Below are 15818 nucleotides of genomic sequence, written 5' to 3' on the forward strand. Positions count from 1 at the left end.
CAGAAGTTAGCTCAACAATAGCACATTTTATTAACATTAATATTCTCTCTTCCAAATAATTATTTTCTCCCTCCAATCGTCTTTCTGTTCTAGGCACCACAGTAACACAGGAAAGACTTTGTATTTAGCTCAGGGAGGACAGCATGGGAGACGAAGCTTGGGGGGAAAAAAAGACGGGATGAAATATTAGAGAAAGTATTCACTATTTTTAACAATGTAAAGAGACAACTTTTGGTTAAGACCTCACACCGAGTCCACGGAGCAATGGAAAGAGCTGTGGTTTGGGAACCAGACTCTGTACTTAAAATTATCAAACAAGCCTGCAAAATAGATGTCATTACTTTCATTTTACAGATAAGGAAACTTAAGGCTCTGAAAGGTTATGTGATTTTCGCAAAGCCACCGAACTAGTAATTAGCAAAGCCAAGATGCTCCCTTTCTATACCACCCCAGCAGCTCCCCAAAAACCCCACTCACTGCCAGCCCCAGAACCAGCCGTTTCTGTCCGGTTCAAATTCGAGGGGCAACCCTCTTATTATGCGCATGCTCTTTCAAAAGAAAAAAAAAACTACAGAGAACGAATGCGCATGTACCACAAACGTAGAGATTTGTTGCGCTTTTTCCCCCCCGCCCTCCCCGCGGTGGGTGTTTTTTTTTTTTTTTTCCCTATTCAGTAAGGTTAATTACGCATGTTCAATTTCAATTTATCAATTTCAGACACGGTACGCATGCTCGCTGTCCATCAAACTCTTTAGCTGACAATGCGCATGATCTGGCTTCCAAGAGAGGCTTCGGCTGGGCTTCTGCGCATGTTTCTGCCAGTACCTGGTTCCTGGCAATAGTTCTACGCATGTTCACTGCCCACAGTTCGGCTTCACAGAATCCTGTACGCATGCTCCAGTGCTGAACTTCAGGAGCCAGTCTGGGGCCTAAGCGCAGACGCACTGAGCCTAGGCAGCCGGTGATGGCGGCAGCGGCAGCAGTGGCTGCGGCGGGTCCGGGCCCATGAGGCGACGACGGAGGCGGGACGGCTTTTACCCAGCGCCGGACTTCCGAGACAGGGAAGCTGAGGACATGGCAGGAGTGTTTGACATAGACCTGGATCAGCCAGAGGACGCGGGCTCTGAGGATGAGCTGGAGGAGGGGGTGAGGCCCGGGGTCCCGGGGGGCCCGAGGTGACAGGGCCGGGGCGGTGGCGCGGGCCCTGGAAGCCCCGCGCGTCCGAGAGCGCGGAGACCCAGGGGGGAGCGAGTAGTCCGCGGGAGGAGCCGAGGTGCCGCGCGGCCAGAAGCTGGGGGTGGGGGGGGGACGGGTGGGGCGGACCTGGCCTTAGGTGTGAGGCCGCTGCGGGGCTTGCAGGTGCAGGTCGCGCCCCTAGCCCCAGAACAGCGCAGCTGGGAGCAGCCTGCGGAGGGAACGAGAAAGGGCGCGTGGTCGATTCCTGGAGCTAGTGGACTTAAATGTGGTGGGGCGCGAGTGGTGGAAGCGTGTGTTGGGGGGAGGGGGATTGCGCTGGCTGGGTGTCCCGTAAGTGCAGGTGAAGAGCGGAAGGGTTTCCCTTGAGTGTAAGATTTCAAGTATTAAATCTTCAGACCTCCCACAACCACCTCTTTTCTCGGCCTGTCGCTTCTCTCCTAGGAAGCGCTCAGCTGTTAGAAGTGACAGCTGAAAACTTCTGTCGGGAGTAGCGCTGCCGCTGCTGTTACAGCCACCAGGAGTTTTATTTCGGGAGCAAGGGGGCTCTGCTGCATCTTCCAGGGTTTGTTTGTTTGCTTTTTTTTTTTTTTTTTTAAACAAAAACCTCCTTCCGTGTGACTTTTTTGTTAAGCATTTATAACGACACACGGCATTTGTAACTTACTTTTCTCCCAGTTGAAGATGTCTACATTTTTTCAAAATACTTGATGTAATTTTGGGGTGGAAAAAAACCAGCGTTGACAGCTGTGATTTGGCTTGCCAAAAATAAATTGCTTAAACTGAGACTTGTGAATGGTGGTGTGAGGGCTTTCCTTGCTGTAATTTGGGGTGCTAAATTTAGAATTGTTTTTCCTAATGCATAGCTTGGTTCACCTTTGGTTAGTAGTTTTTCTTTATTCAAGATTCTTTTTTTCAAGGTAAATTTATTGAAAAATCACAAGTTGTACGTGACATTCAAAATGGTATTGTCATACTAAATCACAAATGGCCTTCAATGATAACCTCATGGTAATTGAGATACTACATTCCAGTGTCTAGATGAGTTAATAACTGATATCAGGTTTTTGCTCTAACTACCCAAGGGGCTTCCCTTTCTCTTCCTTATCCTATTTTCCTCCTCTGGGGAGTAAGTTGTTCCTTGCATGCTGACAAAAGGTTGAGATGCTATATATATAAAGAACTAAGAAACTAAGTGGGCTAAAGCAATACTGTTCTTTTCAAAATTAAATGAGTCTAAATCAAGATCAGTCAGTATGGAAGGTGAGTTATTGAGATATGTACTTTTAATATGTTTGCATATGGAATTCCTGTTAGTCTCTTAATGGAATATGAGATACCACTGAATGCAGTTTGAAACAAATATGGGATTACTTTCATTACATGTAATATACTCTTATCATTATATTGGCTCCATATGGTAGTGCCTTTGGAGCAGAGCAGAAGAGAAAACTGGATAGGAAGGATGCTTTATAAAATCTGCATCAGTTGAACTGCTAGAATTTCCAGACCATGGGATTATTAGGAGTTTGAAGTAAAATACTATATTAAGGTTTCTGTGGGAGTTTCAGTTGTGGCTCAGCAGTAACAAACCCTGCTAGTATCCATGAGGATGCGAGTTTGATGTGGCTGTGGCTGTGACTGGCAGCTACAGCTCTAACTCTGCCCCTAGCTCGTAGCTTCTTTATGCTGCAGGTGTAGCCCTAAAAAGCCAAAAAAAAAATTTTGTTGTTGTTGTTATGAACTGGGACCTCTACTGGACATTGGTTGAGTATAAGCCAACACGATTTTGAAAAGTTTTGGAAGAAGAAGCTAGAGAAACTGGTGAAAATAGGAAAGAGAAAGAAATGTAGCTACAACCTTGGGGAGAGCAGCTTTGGAGAAATAGTGGAGGTCATTATATCTTATTGGCAATGCTTTTGGAGTTGAAAATGCTTTACTTTTGTTTTTTATGGCTGCACCTTCGGCATATGGAAGTTCCCAGGCTAGGGGTTGAATTGGAGCTGCAGCTGCCAGTCACAGCCACACTGGATCAAAGCTGTGTCTGTGACCTACACCACAGCTCGTTGCCAGATCCTTTAATCCACTGATCGAAGCCAGGAGTTGAACCTGTGTCCTCACGGATACTAGTCAGGTTTGTTACCACTGAACCGGGATGGGAACTCCTGAAAATGCTTCTTTTGAGTGTGTTATTCTAAGAGGTGCAAGGTGGACAAGCAGAAAGTTGGAGTGGAATTGGATTGGCCACCAAGAGATTCCGGTGACACTCAGGTTTTTCCAAAATAAAATTTTTTAAAATTCTGAAAAATGAGAGTGTTTTTTCTTGGAAAATCTGACTACTGTGAATTTGTAATAATATAAGTAATATTCTGGCTATTTGTGAATTTTTATCCTTTAGTACACAAACTTTTTTTTTTTTTTTGTCTTGTTAAGGCCACGCTGACAACATATGGAGGGTCCCAGGCTAGGGGTCAAATCAGAGCCGCAGCCATTGGCCTATACCACAGCCACAGCAATGCCAGATCTAAGCCGAGTCTGCAACCTACACCACAACTCACAGCAACGCTGGATCCTTAACCCACTGAGTGAGGCCAGGGCTGGAACCTGCATCCTCACGAATACTAGTCAGATTCATCCCTTTCCAATGAGCCAAATGGGAACTCCAGTACACAAACCTTTGAACATTGATTCAGTCAGCCTCGTTTCATCATTTTATAGTAAGGAAACTGAGGCACCATCCAGAGAGATGTTTGCCCAAGACCACATAGATAACTAGTGGTTATCTTCTAGTTAACTTCTAACTCAACTCAGCAAGCTTCATTGCATAGTGTCTTCATTGCATTTATTAGTCCTGTTTGTAATGTACCTGTTTATGGTGTGTAAAAAGTGAATTCAGATCTTTCTAGCTATGCTCACTGACTTATGATCTAAAATAAATTGTTTAATCTGTCTGACGCTTTTTTCTTTTCTATCAAATGAAGATTACATGAGATGTAAATATTCTCAAAATATTCTGGCACATTATGCAGTTAGCTAGTTTACGGAAATAGAGCTTGTCAGTGTTAACTCATTGTCAAAGAGCTAATCGTTCAATTTTACCCTCATCTACACTTAGAGACTTATAATAAATGACAGTTATACTAAAGGTGCTGCATTTTCAGAACTGCAGTTTGTTTCTTTCCTTCCTTCCTTTTTCTAATTGGTCCTATTTAGAGATATATACCTTTTTATGTATGTTGAACTGAGTGAATATGTATTAGTAAATATGTATTCTTTACACAGCATACTTCATTCTTCAGTGAGTAAAAGATGAGAAGAATAGGAGTTCCCTCCTGCTGTGGGCGAGCAGGTTAAGGATCCTGCATTGCTATAGCTGTGGCTTGGACTTGATCCCTGGCCCAGGAACTTAAACATGCCATGGGTGCAGCTGGAAAAAAAAAAAAGAAGAGTAGAGCAAATTAACACATTTTAAATACTATATTAGGAGTTCCCGTCGTGGCGCAGTGGTTAATGAACCCGACTAGGAACCATGAGGTTGCGGGTTCGGTTCCCTGCCCTTGCTCAGTGGGTTAACGATCCGGCGTTGCCGTGAGCTGTGGTGTAGGTTGCAGACGCGGCTCGGATCCCGCGTTGCTGTGGCTCTGGTGTAGGCCGGTGGCTACAGCTCCGATTCAACCCCTAGCCTGGGAATCTCCATATGCCGTGGGAGCGGCCCAAGAAATAGCAAAAAAAAAAAAAAAAAAAAAAAATAAATACTATATTAAAACCAATGAGTGACAGGTTTTGTTTTGTTTTCTCTTTCATTAGTGATAATATGATTTGGAGACAGTTGAAACTAAGGAAAACTTTACCTCTAGAGATTTTCATTAGCATATGAAAATGTTTTTACTGTGGAGACACAGATTAAGAGTAATAGAAGATTGTTAATGCAACTTTAAAAAAAATTCTTAATTTTTATTCTACTAATTCAAAATTTAAAATAGTCGTGGAGGTTTACAGTGCAAATTTCAGATTGTGATGTTAGATTTTCATTGAACAAATTTTTTTGGAGTTCCCTTGTGGCTCATTGAGTTAGCGATCTAGCATTGTCACTGCCGTGGCTCTAGTTACAGTTGTGGCTCAGGTTCAGCCCCTGACCGGGGAAGTTTTTTATGCTGTGGGCACAGCCAAAAAAAAAAGTTAAAAAAATTTTAGTGTTTTGAAAGACAGTACTATATAGATAATATGTATTCATATATTTATGATTACGAATATCCCATTATTCATGCTTATTTTTCTTTTTTTTTTCAGTCACACCCACAGCATATGTAAATTCCCTGGGCAAGGGATCGAAACTGAGCTGCAGCTGTGACCTACACCACAGCAGCAGCAATGCCAGATCCTTAACCCACTGCCCTGGGCCTAGGATCGGTCTCATTCCTTAGCAGTGACCCAGCCCCCTGCAGAGACAATGCAAGATCCTTAGTCTTATTCTTAACCTGCTTCACTATAGCAGGAACTCCTTATTTTGCAATTTTTTTTTTTTTTTTTTTTTTTTAGGGCCACATCCACAGCACATGGAATTTCCGGGCTAGGGGTCGAATCAGAGCTACAGCCACAGCCACAGCCAAAGCCAAAGCAGCGTGGGATCTGAGCCTTGTCTGCGACCTACATCATAGGTCACAGCAATGCTGGATCCCAGAACCACTGAGCGAGGCCAGGGATTGAACCTGCAACGACGTGGATACTAGTTGGATTCGTTTCTGCTGTGCCACAACGGGAACTCCCCTTATTTTGTGTTTTAATACTTACTGTAAAGTATTTTTAAATAGCCTAAGATTTGGGGCAATGTTTACTCCTTTTTCCCTATTTATCTGAATTACTGAATCTTACTTTATAAGGAACTGTCTGAAGAGCCAGGCAAATGGATAAATGATTTAATGAATTCTGAATTAAGGATATTTCACCCATTCTATAATAACTTATTTAAATTTTTACAAAATAAGCTTTCATCAAGACTTAAGACATAACTAACTTGAATTTATATACAATTTTAATTTAAAACTTCATGACTAGTCATTCTGATAGACTAGTTTGAAAGTGCATCTCATATAGTGTAGCTTAGATGAGGAGGATTCTGCTTTGTCAGTCATAGTGACACACAAAAAACATTGGATGGGTTATAAAGCTTAAGGCAGCAGAAGAAAACCTAAAGTTTCCTGTAAAGGAGAATTGTCAATATGTACTGTATAATAGCTTGATGTTTCTGGTGTGAGACTTGTCAAGGAAACATTGAGTAGCACAAAGAATGATGCCTTAAGCACTTCTGCTTCAGAAGGTAACAGTAGGAAGTTATAAGCCCAGATGCAGGTGGTAAGACAGGCCTGGTTGGCTCCGGAAATGAAACGTAGCCACAGGACATATCTTTCTAGGTGGCTTCAGAGTAATAGTTCAGTGTTAACTACTCTGCGGTCTTTAATTTAGAATTAAGTAAAGTGAACATTAAAGAAAAAATAATTATATAATACCAGTTTTATAGAAATTAACCTTTTGTTTTTAAAGTGCAGCCATCGTAGGTAATTGTATGAAGCACCAGAGACCAAAAAAAAAAAAAAAAAAAAAAAACCCTTTAACCATAACCTTGCCTACCTGCCCCTCCCCACACAAAAAAGAAACTGCATCAAGTTGAAACTACAAGAATTTTTTTCTCTTAATGCTGCCCCAACCTTTTGCCTCCTTCTAATCATGAAACATACCTCCCTAGTGTTAGACTTCATCCTGACTTCTTTACAGTGTGAGCAAGTTCTGACTAAAAAAACTTGTGTTTGGGGGGAGCATTTGATCATCCATTGTGTGAGAATACTATCAGTTTTCTTTGCATATCTTTTTTTCTTTTTTTTTTTTTTTGACCGTGTCTGTGGCATGTGGAAGTTTCCAGGGCAGGGATTGACCCTGCGCCACACCAGCAACCACGTTGGATCCGTAACCCACTGTGCCGCAATGGAACTCCTTCTTTGTGTATCTTGTATCTTTGTGTACTGGTATCTTTGAAGAAAAATGAGTTCATTTAAATGTTTTTTGAATTATTCTAAATTTTTCTTTTTTTTTTAGACACACAGCCCATTTTTATTGCAGAAAGAAGTATAAGTAAAAAAGATCATGTCACTTAGTCCCACTGTTTAACCAGTTCACATCTAGTGTTTATTTTTCCAGATTATTTTTGTACACATACACAGGTATAAATATTTTTATGAAATATCACACTATGAATACCTGTTTATATCTTATTTGATATATATATATATATGTATATATGTGTGTGTGTGTGTCTGTATCATTAAGACTGCATAGCATATCCTGCTGGATAGATGCACCAAAATTTACTTAATTCCCTATCAGTGAACATTTTTGTCTAATCTAAAGACAACGTAAACAAGACGTAAAATGACATCTTTGTATATCTCTAGCATAATTGTTTTCTTAGGATAAAGTCCTGGAAATGGAATTGCAAGGTCTAAGAGATTATGAATATTTTTAAGGCTTCCCAACATTGTCTTTAAGCTGTGTCTAGTATATCTTGCTTCCAAACAAATTCCTTTGTGTAGCCAGTGCCCAATCCACAGCTTTCAGCACAGGTGAGGATGGCCAGGGCACCCCAATCAACACTCCTGCCCAGCCTGTCAGCCTTGAGGTGGTGGGGCAGCTGAGGCATGATCTGGAATTCAAATATTCTCTTGGCACCACAGGGGCAGTCTGGAATATCCTTTTCTTGAGGAATATTTTCACCAGCAATCCAGATGGGGGCAACCCCTTTGCCATATCTGAAAATCTGTTCTGGTTCAAGGAATATTTTAGTTTTAAACTTATGGGAAATTCTATCTTCCCTAGATTCATGCTTTGCCATGGAATCCAGTTCTTCATCGGGTGCTTTGCCCATGCTCCCTGTAATCTCTGATTCATCTTCTTTTTCTACAACTTCGGGCATAATCTCATCTTCTGTTCCTATTACAGTTTCACATTTTGGAAGAAGGAAGTTGGGGTCTGGGACTGTATTGTCCAAATTATCTGCTTGTACAGAAGCCTGCTTATGTCCCCATCTCCAGTCCAGTGCCTGATGCTCCTTACTGCAGTAATGTGCCTGGTGACATCTGGAGCATGTTTTGGGGCCTAAACAGCCAACAAACCCTGCAGAGATGAGCACCAAACCTGAGCAGGAGGCTCAGGGATTCTCCTGTTTCTGGGAGAGGATCCTCAGAAGGTGGTTCATAGGAGTAGAAGTCATTTCTCCTGGATAGCTAATTTCTAAAATCTAGGGGGCTGATGACCCTGTTCTTGGGTGACTGTCAGGTTAGAATGCTCAACTCTAACCACTTGATTTAGGTCCCCAGAACTTAGTCTCTTTGGAGAAAGAATTCAGCAAAGAGATTAAGGGTAGTGAGGCAATTAAGTGTTTATTTAAAGAGAGAGAGAAGATGGGGGTGGCAGGTGTATAGAAGGGGAGAGAGAAAGACAGCAAGAGAGGAAGGGCTATTCTCAAATTTTCAATGAAAACTTTTAACACTTCTAATTTTTATATTTATTTTATCATATGTGTGTCTTTTTAGGGCCACACCTGTGGCATATGGAGGTTCCCAGTCTAGGGGTCCAATCGAAGCTTCAGCTGCCGGCCTACGCCACAGACACAACAACGCCAGATCCGAGCCGAGTATGTGACCTACACCACAGCTTACGGCAATGCTGGATCCTCAACCCACTGAGGAAGGCCAAGGATTGAACCTGTGGCCTCATGGATACTAGTCGGGTTTGTTAACCTCTGAGCCACAACAGGAACTCCTATTTTATTTTTTAATTTTTATTATTATTTTTTGTCTTTTTAGGGCTGTACCTGTGACATATGGAAGTTCCCACATTGAATCGGAGCTGTAGTTGTTGGCCTACACCACAGCCCATGGTAATGCCGGATCCTTAACCCACTGAGCGAGGCCAGGGATGGAACCCGCAACCTTATGGGAATTTTTCAGGTTCTTAACCTGCTGTGCCACAACTGGAACTCCAACATTTCTAATTTTTAGAACCTATTTTCAATTATGTGATATCTTCTTATATAAATAAAAGAATTCATAATCAGACTATATTTAAGAATACTCATTTTAAAGCTATATTTTTAAATATTAATAACTGAATTTTTGCTGCTGAGGTTTTTTTTTTTTAATAATTCAGTGACATTTAGTATATTTATAGAGTTGTACAACCATCCCCACAGTTTAATTTTAGAATATTTCCATTGCCCTCAAGAGAAACTTTGGGTCCATTTATAGTCTCTCCTCATAGCCACCCCTAGCCCTAGGCAACCACTAGTCTATTTTCTTTTTTTTCTTTTTTTTTGTCTTTTTGTCTTTTTTGTCTTTTTTAGGGTGACACCTGTGGCATATGGAAGTTCCCAGGATAGGGGTCCCATCAAAGCTTTAACCTCCAGCATCCACCAGAGCCACAGCAATGCAGCCACATCTGTGACCTACACCACAGCTCATGGCAATGCCAGATCCTTAACCCACTGAGTGAGGCTAGGGATCTAATGCACATCCTCATGGATGCTAGTCAGGTTTGCTAACTGCTGAGCCACGATGGGAACTCCCAACCACTAATCTATTTCCCATATCTGTAAATTTACCTTTTCTGGACAGTCAGTGGAAATGGAATTATATAATATGTGGCCTTTTGCGGTTGGCTTCTTTCACTTAATGTTTTTGAGGATCATCTGTGTGTAGTACATATCAGTGCTTCATTCCCTTTTATGGCCAAATAGTATTCCATTGATCAACCACATTTATCATTTCACCAGTTAATGTTCATTTGAGTTGTTTCCATTTTTTGGCTATTGTAAATAATATTGCTGTGAACATTTGTGCCTAAGTATTTGTGGAACATATATTTTCATTTCTCTTGGGTAGATACCTAGGAGTATTTTTGCTGGATCATATGGTAAGTCTATGTTTAATTTTTGAAGCAACTGCCAAACTGTTTTCTGAAGTGGTTGTACCATTTTACCTTGCTGCCAGCAGTGTGTGAGGGTTCCAGTTTCTCTACATCCTTGCCAAACTTGTTATTTTTTTGTCTTTTTATTTATATCCATCCTAGTTGATATGAAGTGGTATCTCAGTGGTTTTGGTTTGAATTTCCTTAGTGGCTAATGATGTTGAACACCCTTTAATGTGACTTGGCCATTTAAATGTCTTTGGAGAAATTTCTTTCAGTAGTGTTTTAGAGTTATCAAATATAGAAGACTTACGCTTTTTTTGTTATTTTTTTTCCAAGTATTTTATTCTTATTGATACTACTGTGAACAGAGTTATCTGCATTTCTTTCTTTCTTTTTTTTTTTTTTTTTTGTCTTTTTTTAGAACCCCCTGTGCCATATGGAGGTTCCCAGGCTAGGGGTTGAATTGGACCTTTTTTTTCTTTTTTCTTTTCCTTTTTTTTTTTTTTTTTTTTTTTTTTTGTTACACCCACAGCATGTGGAAGTTCCCAGGCCAGGGATTGAACTTGCAACCACAGCAGCAACCCTAGCCACCTCAGTGACAGTGCTGGATCCTTAACCCGATGGGCTGCAAGGAAACTCCCCTTAATCCAATTAAAAAAAATTTTTTTTTTTAAATTGAGTTGTAGAGTTCTTTATATGCTGCTATTCTGTGGATTGTTGTTGTTGTTGTTGGGGAGGCACCCCTTGGCATGTGGAATTCCTGGGCCAGAGATCAGATCCGAGCCACAGTTGTGACTTGGGCCACAGCTGCAGCAATGCCAGGTCCTTTAACCCACTGTGCTGGACCAGGGATTGAATCTGCATCCTGGCACTGCAGAGATGCTGCCAATCCCATTTGGCCACAGCAGAAACTCCTCTTTTCACTCTCTTGATGATGTCTTTTGAAGTGCAAAAGTTTTAAATTTTGAATAAATCCACTTTGTTTTTTTCTTCAATCTTTTGTGCCTTTCATGATCTCTCTTAAGAAATCATTGCCTTTATTGAGATCCTGAAGATTTACTCCCTGCTAGGTTTCTTCTAAGAGTTTTATAGTTTCAGTTCTTATATTTCAGTGTGTGATGCATTTTGATGTACGGTGTGAAAGTAGAGGTCCATAGTAAATTTTTGCATGTGGAGTTCCAATTGTCCCAGTACCACTTACTGAAAGATTGCCTCTTTCCCATTGATTTCCTCACATCTTGGTCAAAAATCAGTTGACTGTAAATGAAAAGCTTTATTTCTGGGCTCTCAATTCAATTTCAGTGATTTATATTTCTGTCCTTATGCCAGTACATGCTGTGTTGATTGTTCTTGCTTTGTAGTACATTTTGAAATTAGGACATGTCAGTCCCCTAACTTTGTTCTCCCTTTTTAAGATTGTCTTGGGCTCATGTTTCTGAGTGAATTTTAGGATTAGCTTGTCAGCTTCTGCAAGAAGGAAACATTGGATTTTTATGGAATTGAGTTGAAACAGACCAATTTGGTTACTATTGCCACTTTAACAACATAAAGTCATCTGATCCAGGAATGTGGAATGTCTTGATTTATTTAGGTCTCTTATTTATTTATTTATTTTTATTTATTTATTTACTTATTTATTTATTGCTATTTCTTGGGCCGCTCCCGCAGCATATGGAGGTTCCCAGGCTAGGGGTCCAATCAGAGCTGCAGCTGCCAGCCCACACCAGAGCCACAGCAACGCAGGATCCGAGCCACATCTGCAACCTACACCACAGCTCACGGCAATGCCGCATCCTCCTTAACCCACTGAGCAAGGGCAGGGATCGAACCCACAACCTCATGGTTCCTAGCCGGATTCGTTAACCACTGCGCCACGATGGGAACTCCTATTTAGGTCTTTTAAAATGTCTTTCAGCAGTGTTTTGGAATTATTGAATATATATGTCTTACACTTTTTTGTTAAATTTTTTTCTAAGTATTTTATTCTTATTGATACTACTGCGAACAGAGTTATTTTCATTTCTTTCTTTTTTTTTTGGTCTTTTTTTAGGGTCCCCTTTGCCATATGGAGGTTCCCAAGGTTCCCAGGCTAGGGGTCGAGTCAGAGCTATAACTGCTGCCCTATGCCACGGCCACAGCCACAGCAACACCAGATCCGGGCTACGTCTGTGACCTACACTACAACTCATAGCAACACTGGATGCTTAACCCCACCGAGCAAGGCCAGGGATTGAACCTGCATCTCATGGATACTAGCCAGATTCGTTTCCACTGAGCCGCAACAGGAACTTCTCTTAATTTCATTTTTGAATTGTTCATTGCTAGTATAGAAAAAGTTAATTAAGTTTTGCAGTCATTTATGCTGTTGTCAGAATAAATGGCCAGTATGACTCCTCATAACTTGAGAGTGTACACACTTAATTGTTTTGGTTTGATCAGCCACATCGTATACTACAGTATCTTGGACAGGTTGTGATTACCCTAGCCTTAGTTAGGTTGTAGTTACATGAGGTTTGTAGCATTATGTTAATCTTATAAGAAGCATATCAGAATAGGACCTTTTGTAAGTCATTTGAAGGAAAATTTTGAAGGAAAAATCACCTGGTTTTGTTTGTAGATTTTTTTTTTTTTTTTTTTTTGGTCTTTTGTTGTTGTTGTTGTTGCTATTTCTTGGGCCGCTCCCATGGCATATGGAGGTTCCCAGGCTAGGGGTTGAATGGGAGCTGTAGCCACCGGCCTACGCCAGAGCCACAGCAACGCGGGATCCGAGCCGCGTCTGCAACCTACACCACAGCTCACGGCAACGCCGGATCGTTAACCCACTGAGCAAGGGCAGGGACCGAACCCGTAACCTCATGGTTCCTAGTCGGATTCGTTAACCACTGCGCCACGACGGGAACTCCTGTTTGTAGATCTTTGATGAGTAGCATCTGTAACTTAGTTGTCACATCAGATTAGAGAGGAAATTCCCATAGTATTGTTTGGGTATCTTATTTTGTTCATTACCACATTTGCTTATTATTAAAGTATAGAGAATTTGTAAGCTGATTTATTTCATTTATTCTCCTTCAGTAATGTTGGGTAAAGCATTACATTTTCAATTTGTTATTTTTGAGATTATTTATTTTTAAAACTTTAATGTATTTTTCAGGGTCAGTTAAATGAAAGCATGGACCATGGGGGAGTTGGACCATATGAACTGTAAGTTTATATGAAAAGGTTTCACTGTGCTGTCTTTCTTTTAAGTAAGTTATATCAGATCCAGTTCATAGCCATCATGTGATTTCAATAATGTGTTCTTAAATATGTAGTCATATATATATAGACTTGGTTTATTGAGTTTGGCACCAATATAATAACATATCTGAAGTTTTGAGATCATGTATGGATTTTGAGAAAATGATTATTTGTTCCAACTCAGTGTGCTGAGTATGAGTCTGAGTGTTAGGAATTTTATTAGTTTAATACAGAGAACCACCTTTTCTTACTAAAAAATAAAAATTTTAGAAATGCCCCCCAAATCAAATACTTCTTGTTTTGCTTGTAATATATCATTCATACAGAGATTTGTGCAATTTTAAGTCATTTTAGGCAAGCTCCATTAGGTAAGTATGGTGTTTACTCTGCTCTCTACCCCCATCCTCAAGTAAAAAGCCTTGTATTGCTGGGAGATCACTTCTATAGAAAGCATTTAAATGACAGATAAAATTATCGCCCTTTTTGGAGTCTTTAAATTAAGCAGATAAGGCAGGATGCATGGATACAATTTATTAGCAAGATTTTTTCTTAATATAAAGATTTGGACTAATTGGGTACTTTTAGAAAGCTCTCAGATTGTCTGCTGAAGTTGCCAGTGAGGTTGGATAATACCTATCTCATAGAAATTTTGAGTGAACTAAATGTAAATAACTAGAATTTTTTTCTTGTCAGTTTAATAAACTTGTTCTAATATATTTTAGTTTGGGGGTACTTGATGCTTATAAAAAAAGTAATAGCACATTCTCTAAACAAGTAGATAAGCAAATAATTATCAAGCCACCCTAATATTGACCTACAATGTCATTGAATCATTAGCTTACTTAGAGCACAGATACTAAATATGCTGTCATGTACTCTTTTTCCTTAACTGGATTATAATTTTCTTTCTAACAATATCCTAAAGATAATTTAACTTTTTGCAAATTTACTTTTGGTTTTGCTTTTCTCCCCAGTGGCATGGAGCATTGTGAGAAATTTGAAATCTCAGAAACTAGTGTGAACAGAGGGCCAGAAAAAATAAGACCAGAATGTTTTGAGCTACTTCGGGTACTTGGTAAAGGGGGCTATGGAAAGGTAGGAAGTATTTTGAAATGAGAGCTGATGTTCGTCTTGGGTAGATTAATTTTTATACCCTATTTCCACAGTTTTCTTTAGTCTTTGTTAGCCATCAGCAAAGGCTGTGATCACTTACCTGGTATTATTTGAGGGATGCACAGATGTTCTCCTTTTCCTACCATCATTCATATAAAAGCACTTTATGGGCACTCAGTCATTATTCGTTGAATAAACAGCTGTGCCAGGCAAAGTCTGTTATTAGAGGATTCATTCCTTTTGGTTAAATGGTGTCTATAGGTATCCTTTTAAAAAAACAAGCAAATTGCTCCTTACTTTCTTTTTTTTTGTTTGTTTGTTTTTTTATGGCCACACCCTTGGCATTTCAAAGTTCCCAAGTTAGGGGTCAAATCGGAGCTGCAGCTGCCAGCCACAGCAACACGGGATTCAAGCCGAGTCTGTGACCTACACCGCAGCTCAGCGGCAATGGTGCATCCTTAACCCACTGATCAAGGCCAGGGATTGAACCCGTGTCCTCATGGATACTATTCTGGATTCATTACCACTGAGCCACAATGGGAAGTCCTCACTCCTTACTTTCAAAGGCACATTAAATTGTTAGCTGATACTGAGACCTTAATCTAAATTGATTTTCTTTGATCTGCAGTATTTGGAGCAATAGAGTTAGGGAAGCTGGGAGTTCCCTAAGGTTCCGGCATTCCTGTGAGCTGTGGTGTAGGTTGCAGACTCTGCTTGGACTCTGTTGCTGTGGCTGTAGTGTAGGCTGGGAGCTGTAGCTCCCTTTCAACCCCTAGCCTGGGAACCTCCATATGCTGCGGATGTGGCCCTAAAAAAACAAAAAGACACATGGAAAAAAGGCAGAATTTGGATAACATTCAGTAGTTAGGATTAAGCTTGGAACTGTTTATGCTGTTGTGTGCAGTTAATTTTTTGCAAAGCATGACATTTATAGTTTATTCTTAGGCGTAAGGACATATTCTGATATGCTGTTATCATCTTGAATGTGTTACACAGGCACTGTGAATCTCAGATATTTTAGCTGTTGCATGAAAATGAAAATGCTAGCCATTTTAAGGAATAGGTAATTCCTGTCAATTATTACTAGTTTTATGTGGAGCATCCCCTGGAATAAATTTTTTTTTTTTTTGGTCTTTTTGCCATTTCTTGGGCTGCTCCCGCGGCATATGGAGGTTCCCAGGCTAGGGGTCTAATCAGAGCTGTAGCTGCCAGCCTGCACCAGAGCCAGAGCAACGCAGGATCCGAGCCGCGTCTGCAACCTACACCACAGCTCACGGCAACGCCGGATCCTTAACCCACTGAGCAAGGCCAGGGAT

The 15818-nt window shown here is 40.6% G+C and overlaps 2 protein-coding genes and 1 pseudogene across 11 annotated transcripts in view; 1 reads left to right on the plus strand and 2 right to left on the minus strand.

The window, feature by feature from the left end:
* Window positions 1-537, minus strand: part of TUBD1 (tubulin delta 1) — a 140806-nt gene extending 140269 nt beyond the window's left edge. For all 4 annotated transcript variants that reach the window (XR_014821292.1, XM_013981124.3, XM_003131670.5 and 1 more), the window contains exon 1: window positions 478-537. The gene's annotated coding sequence lies outside the window, so the exon portion shown is untranslated. The remainder of the gene's footprint in view (window positions 1-477) is intronic.
* A 400-nt stretch (window positions 538-937) lies between these two features.
* The window catches only part of RPS6KB1 (ribosomal protein S6 kinase B1), a 47922-nt gene continuing 33041 nt past the window's right edge, over window positions 938-15818 (plus strand). For 4 of the 6 annotated variants that reach the window (XR_014821290.1, XR_014821288.1, XR_014821289.1 and 1 more), the window contains exons 1-3: window positions 938-1146; window positions 13304-13353; window positions 14364-14484. Coding sequence is in view for 2 of the 6 variants with exons in the window: in XM_003131671.6 (XP_003131719.1) it covers window positions 1006-1146; window positions 13304-13353; window positions 14364-14484 (312 nt within the window). In the remaining 4 variants the exon portion in view is untranslated. Of the gene's footprint in view, window positions 1147-1638; window positions 1760-13303; window positions 13354-14363; window positions 14485-15818 lie in introns of all 6 variants that reach the window. The other 2 variants (XR_014821291.1, XM_084985035.1) reach the window with 1 other exon arrangement.
* LOC146398210 (uS5 assembly chaperone PDCD2 pseudogene) lies at window positions 5714-11518 on the minus strand (annotated as a pseudogene). The gene is made up of 2 exons (XR_014820471.1): window positions 11485-11518; window positions 5714-8482 (listed from the first exon to the last, which is right to left on the minus strand). The product of XR_014820471.1 is annotated as an uS5 assembly chaperone PDCD2 pseudogene (transcript).

The sequence above is a fragment of the Sus scrofa genome, chromosome 12, assembly GCF_054392235.1.
Source record: "Sus scrofa isolate SSC_HxYL_T2T_F1_AM1 chromosome 12, Sscrofa_HxYL_maternal_Yorkshire_Landrace_v2.0, whole genome shotgun sequence".
In the NCBI taxonomy this organism is placed as follows: Eukaryota; Metazoa; Chordata; class Mammalia; order Artiodactyla; family Suidae; genus Sus; species Sus scrofa.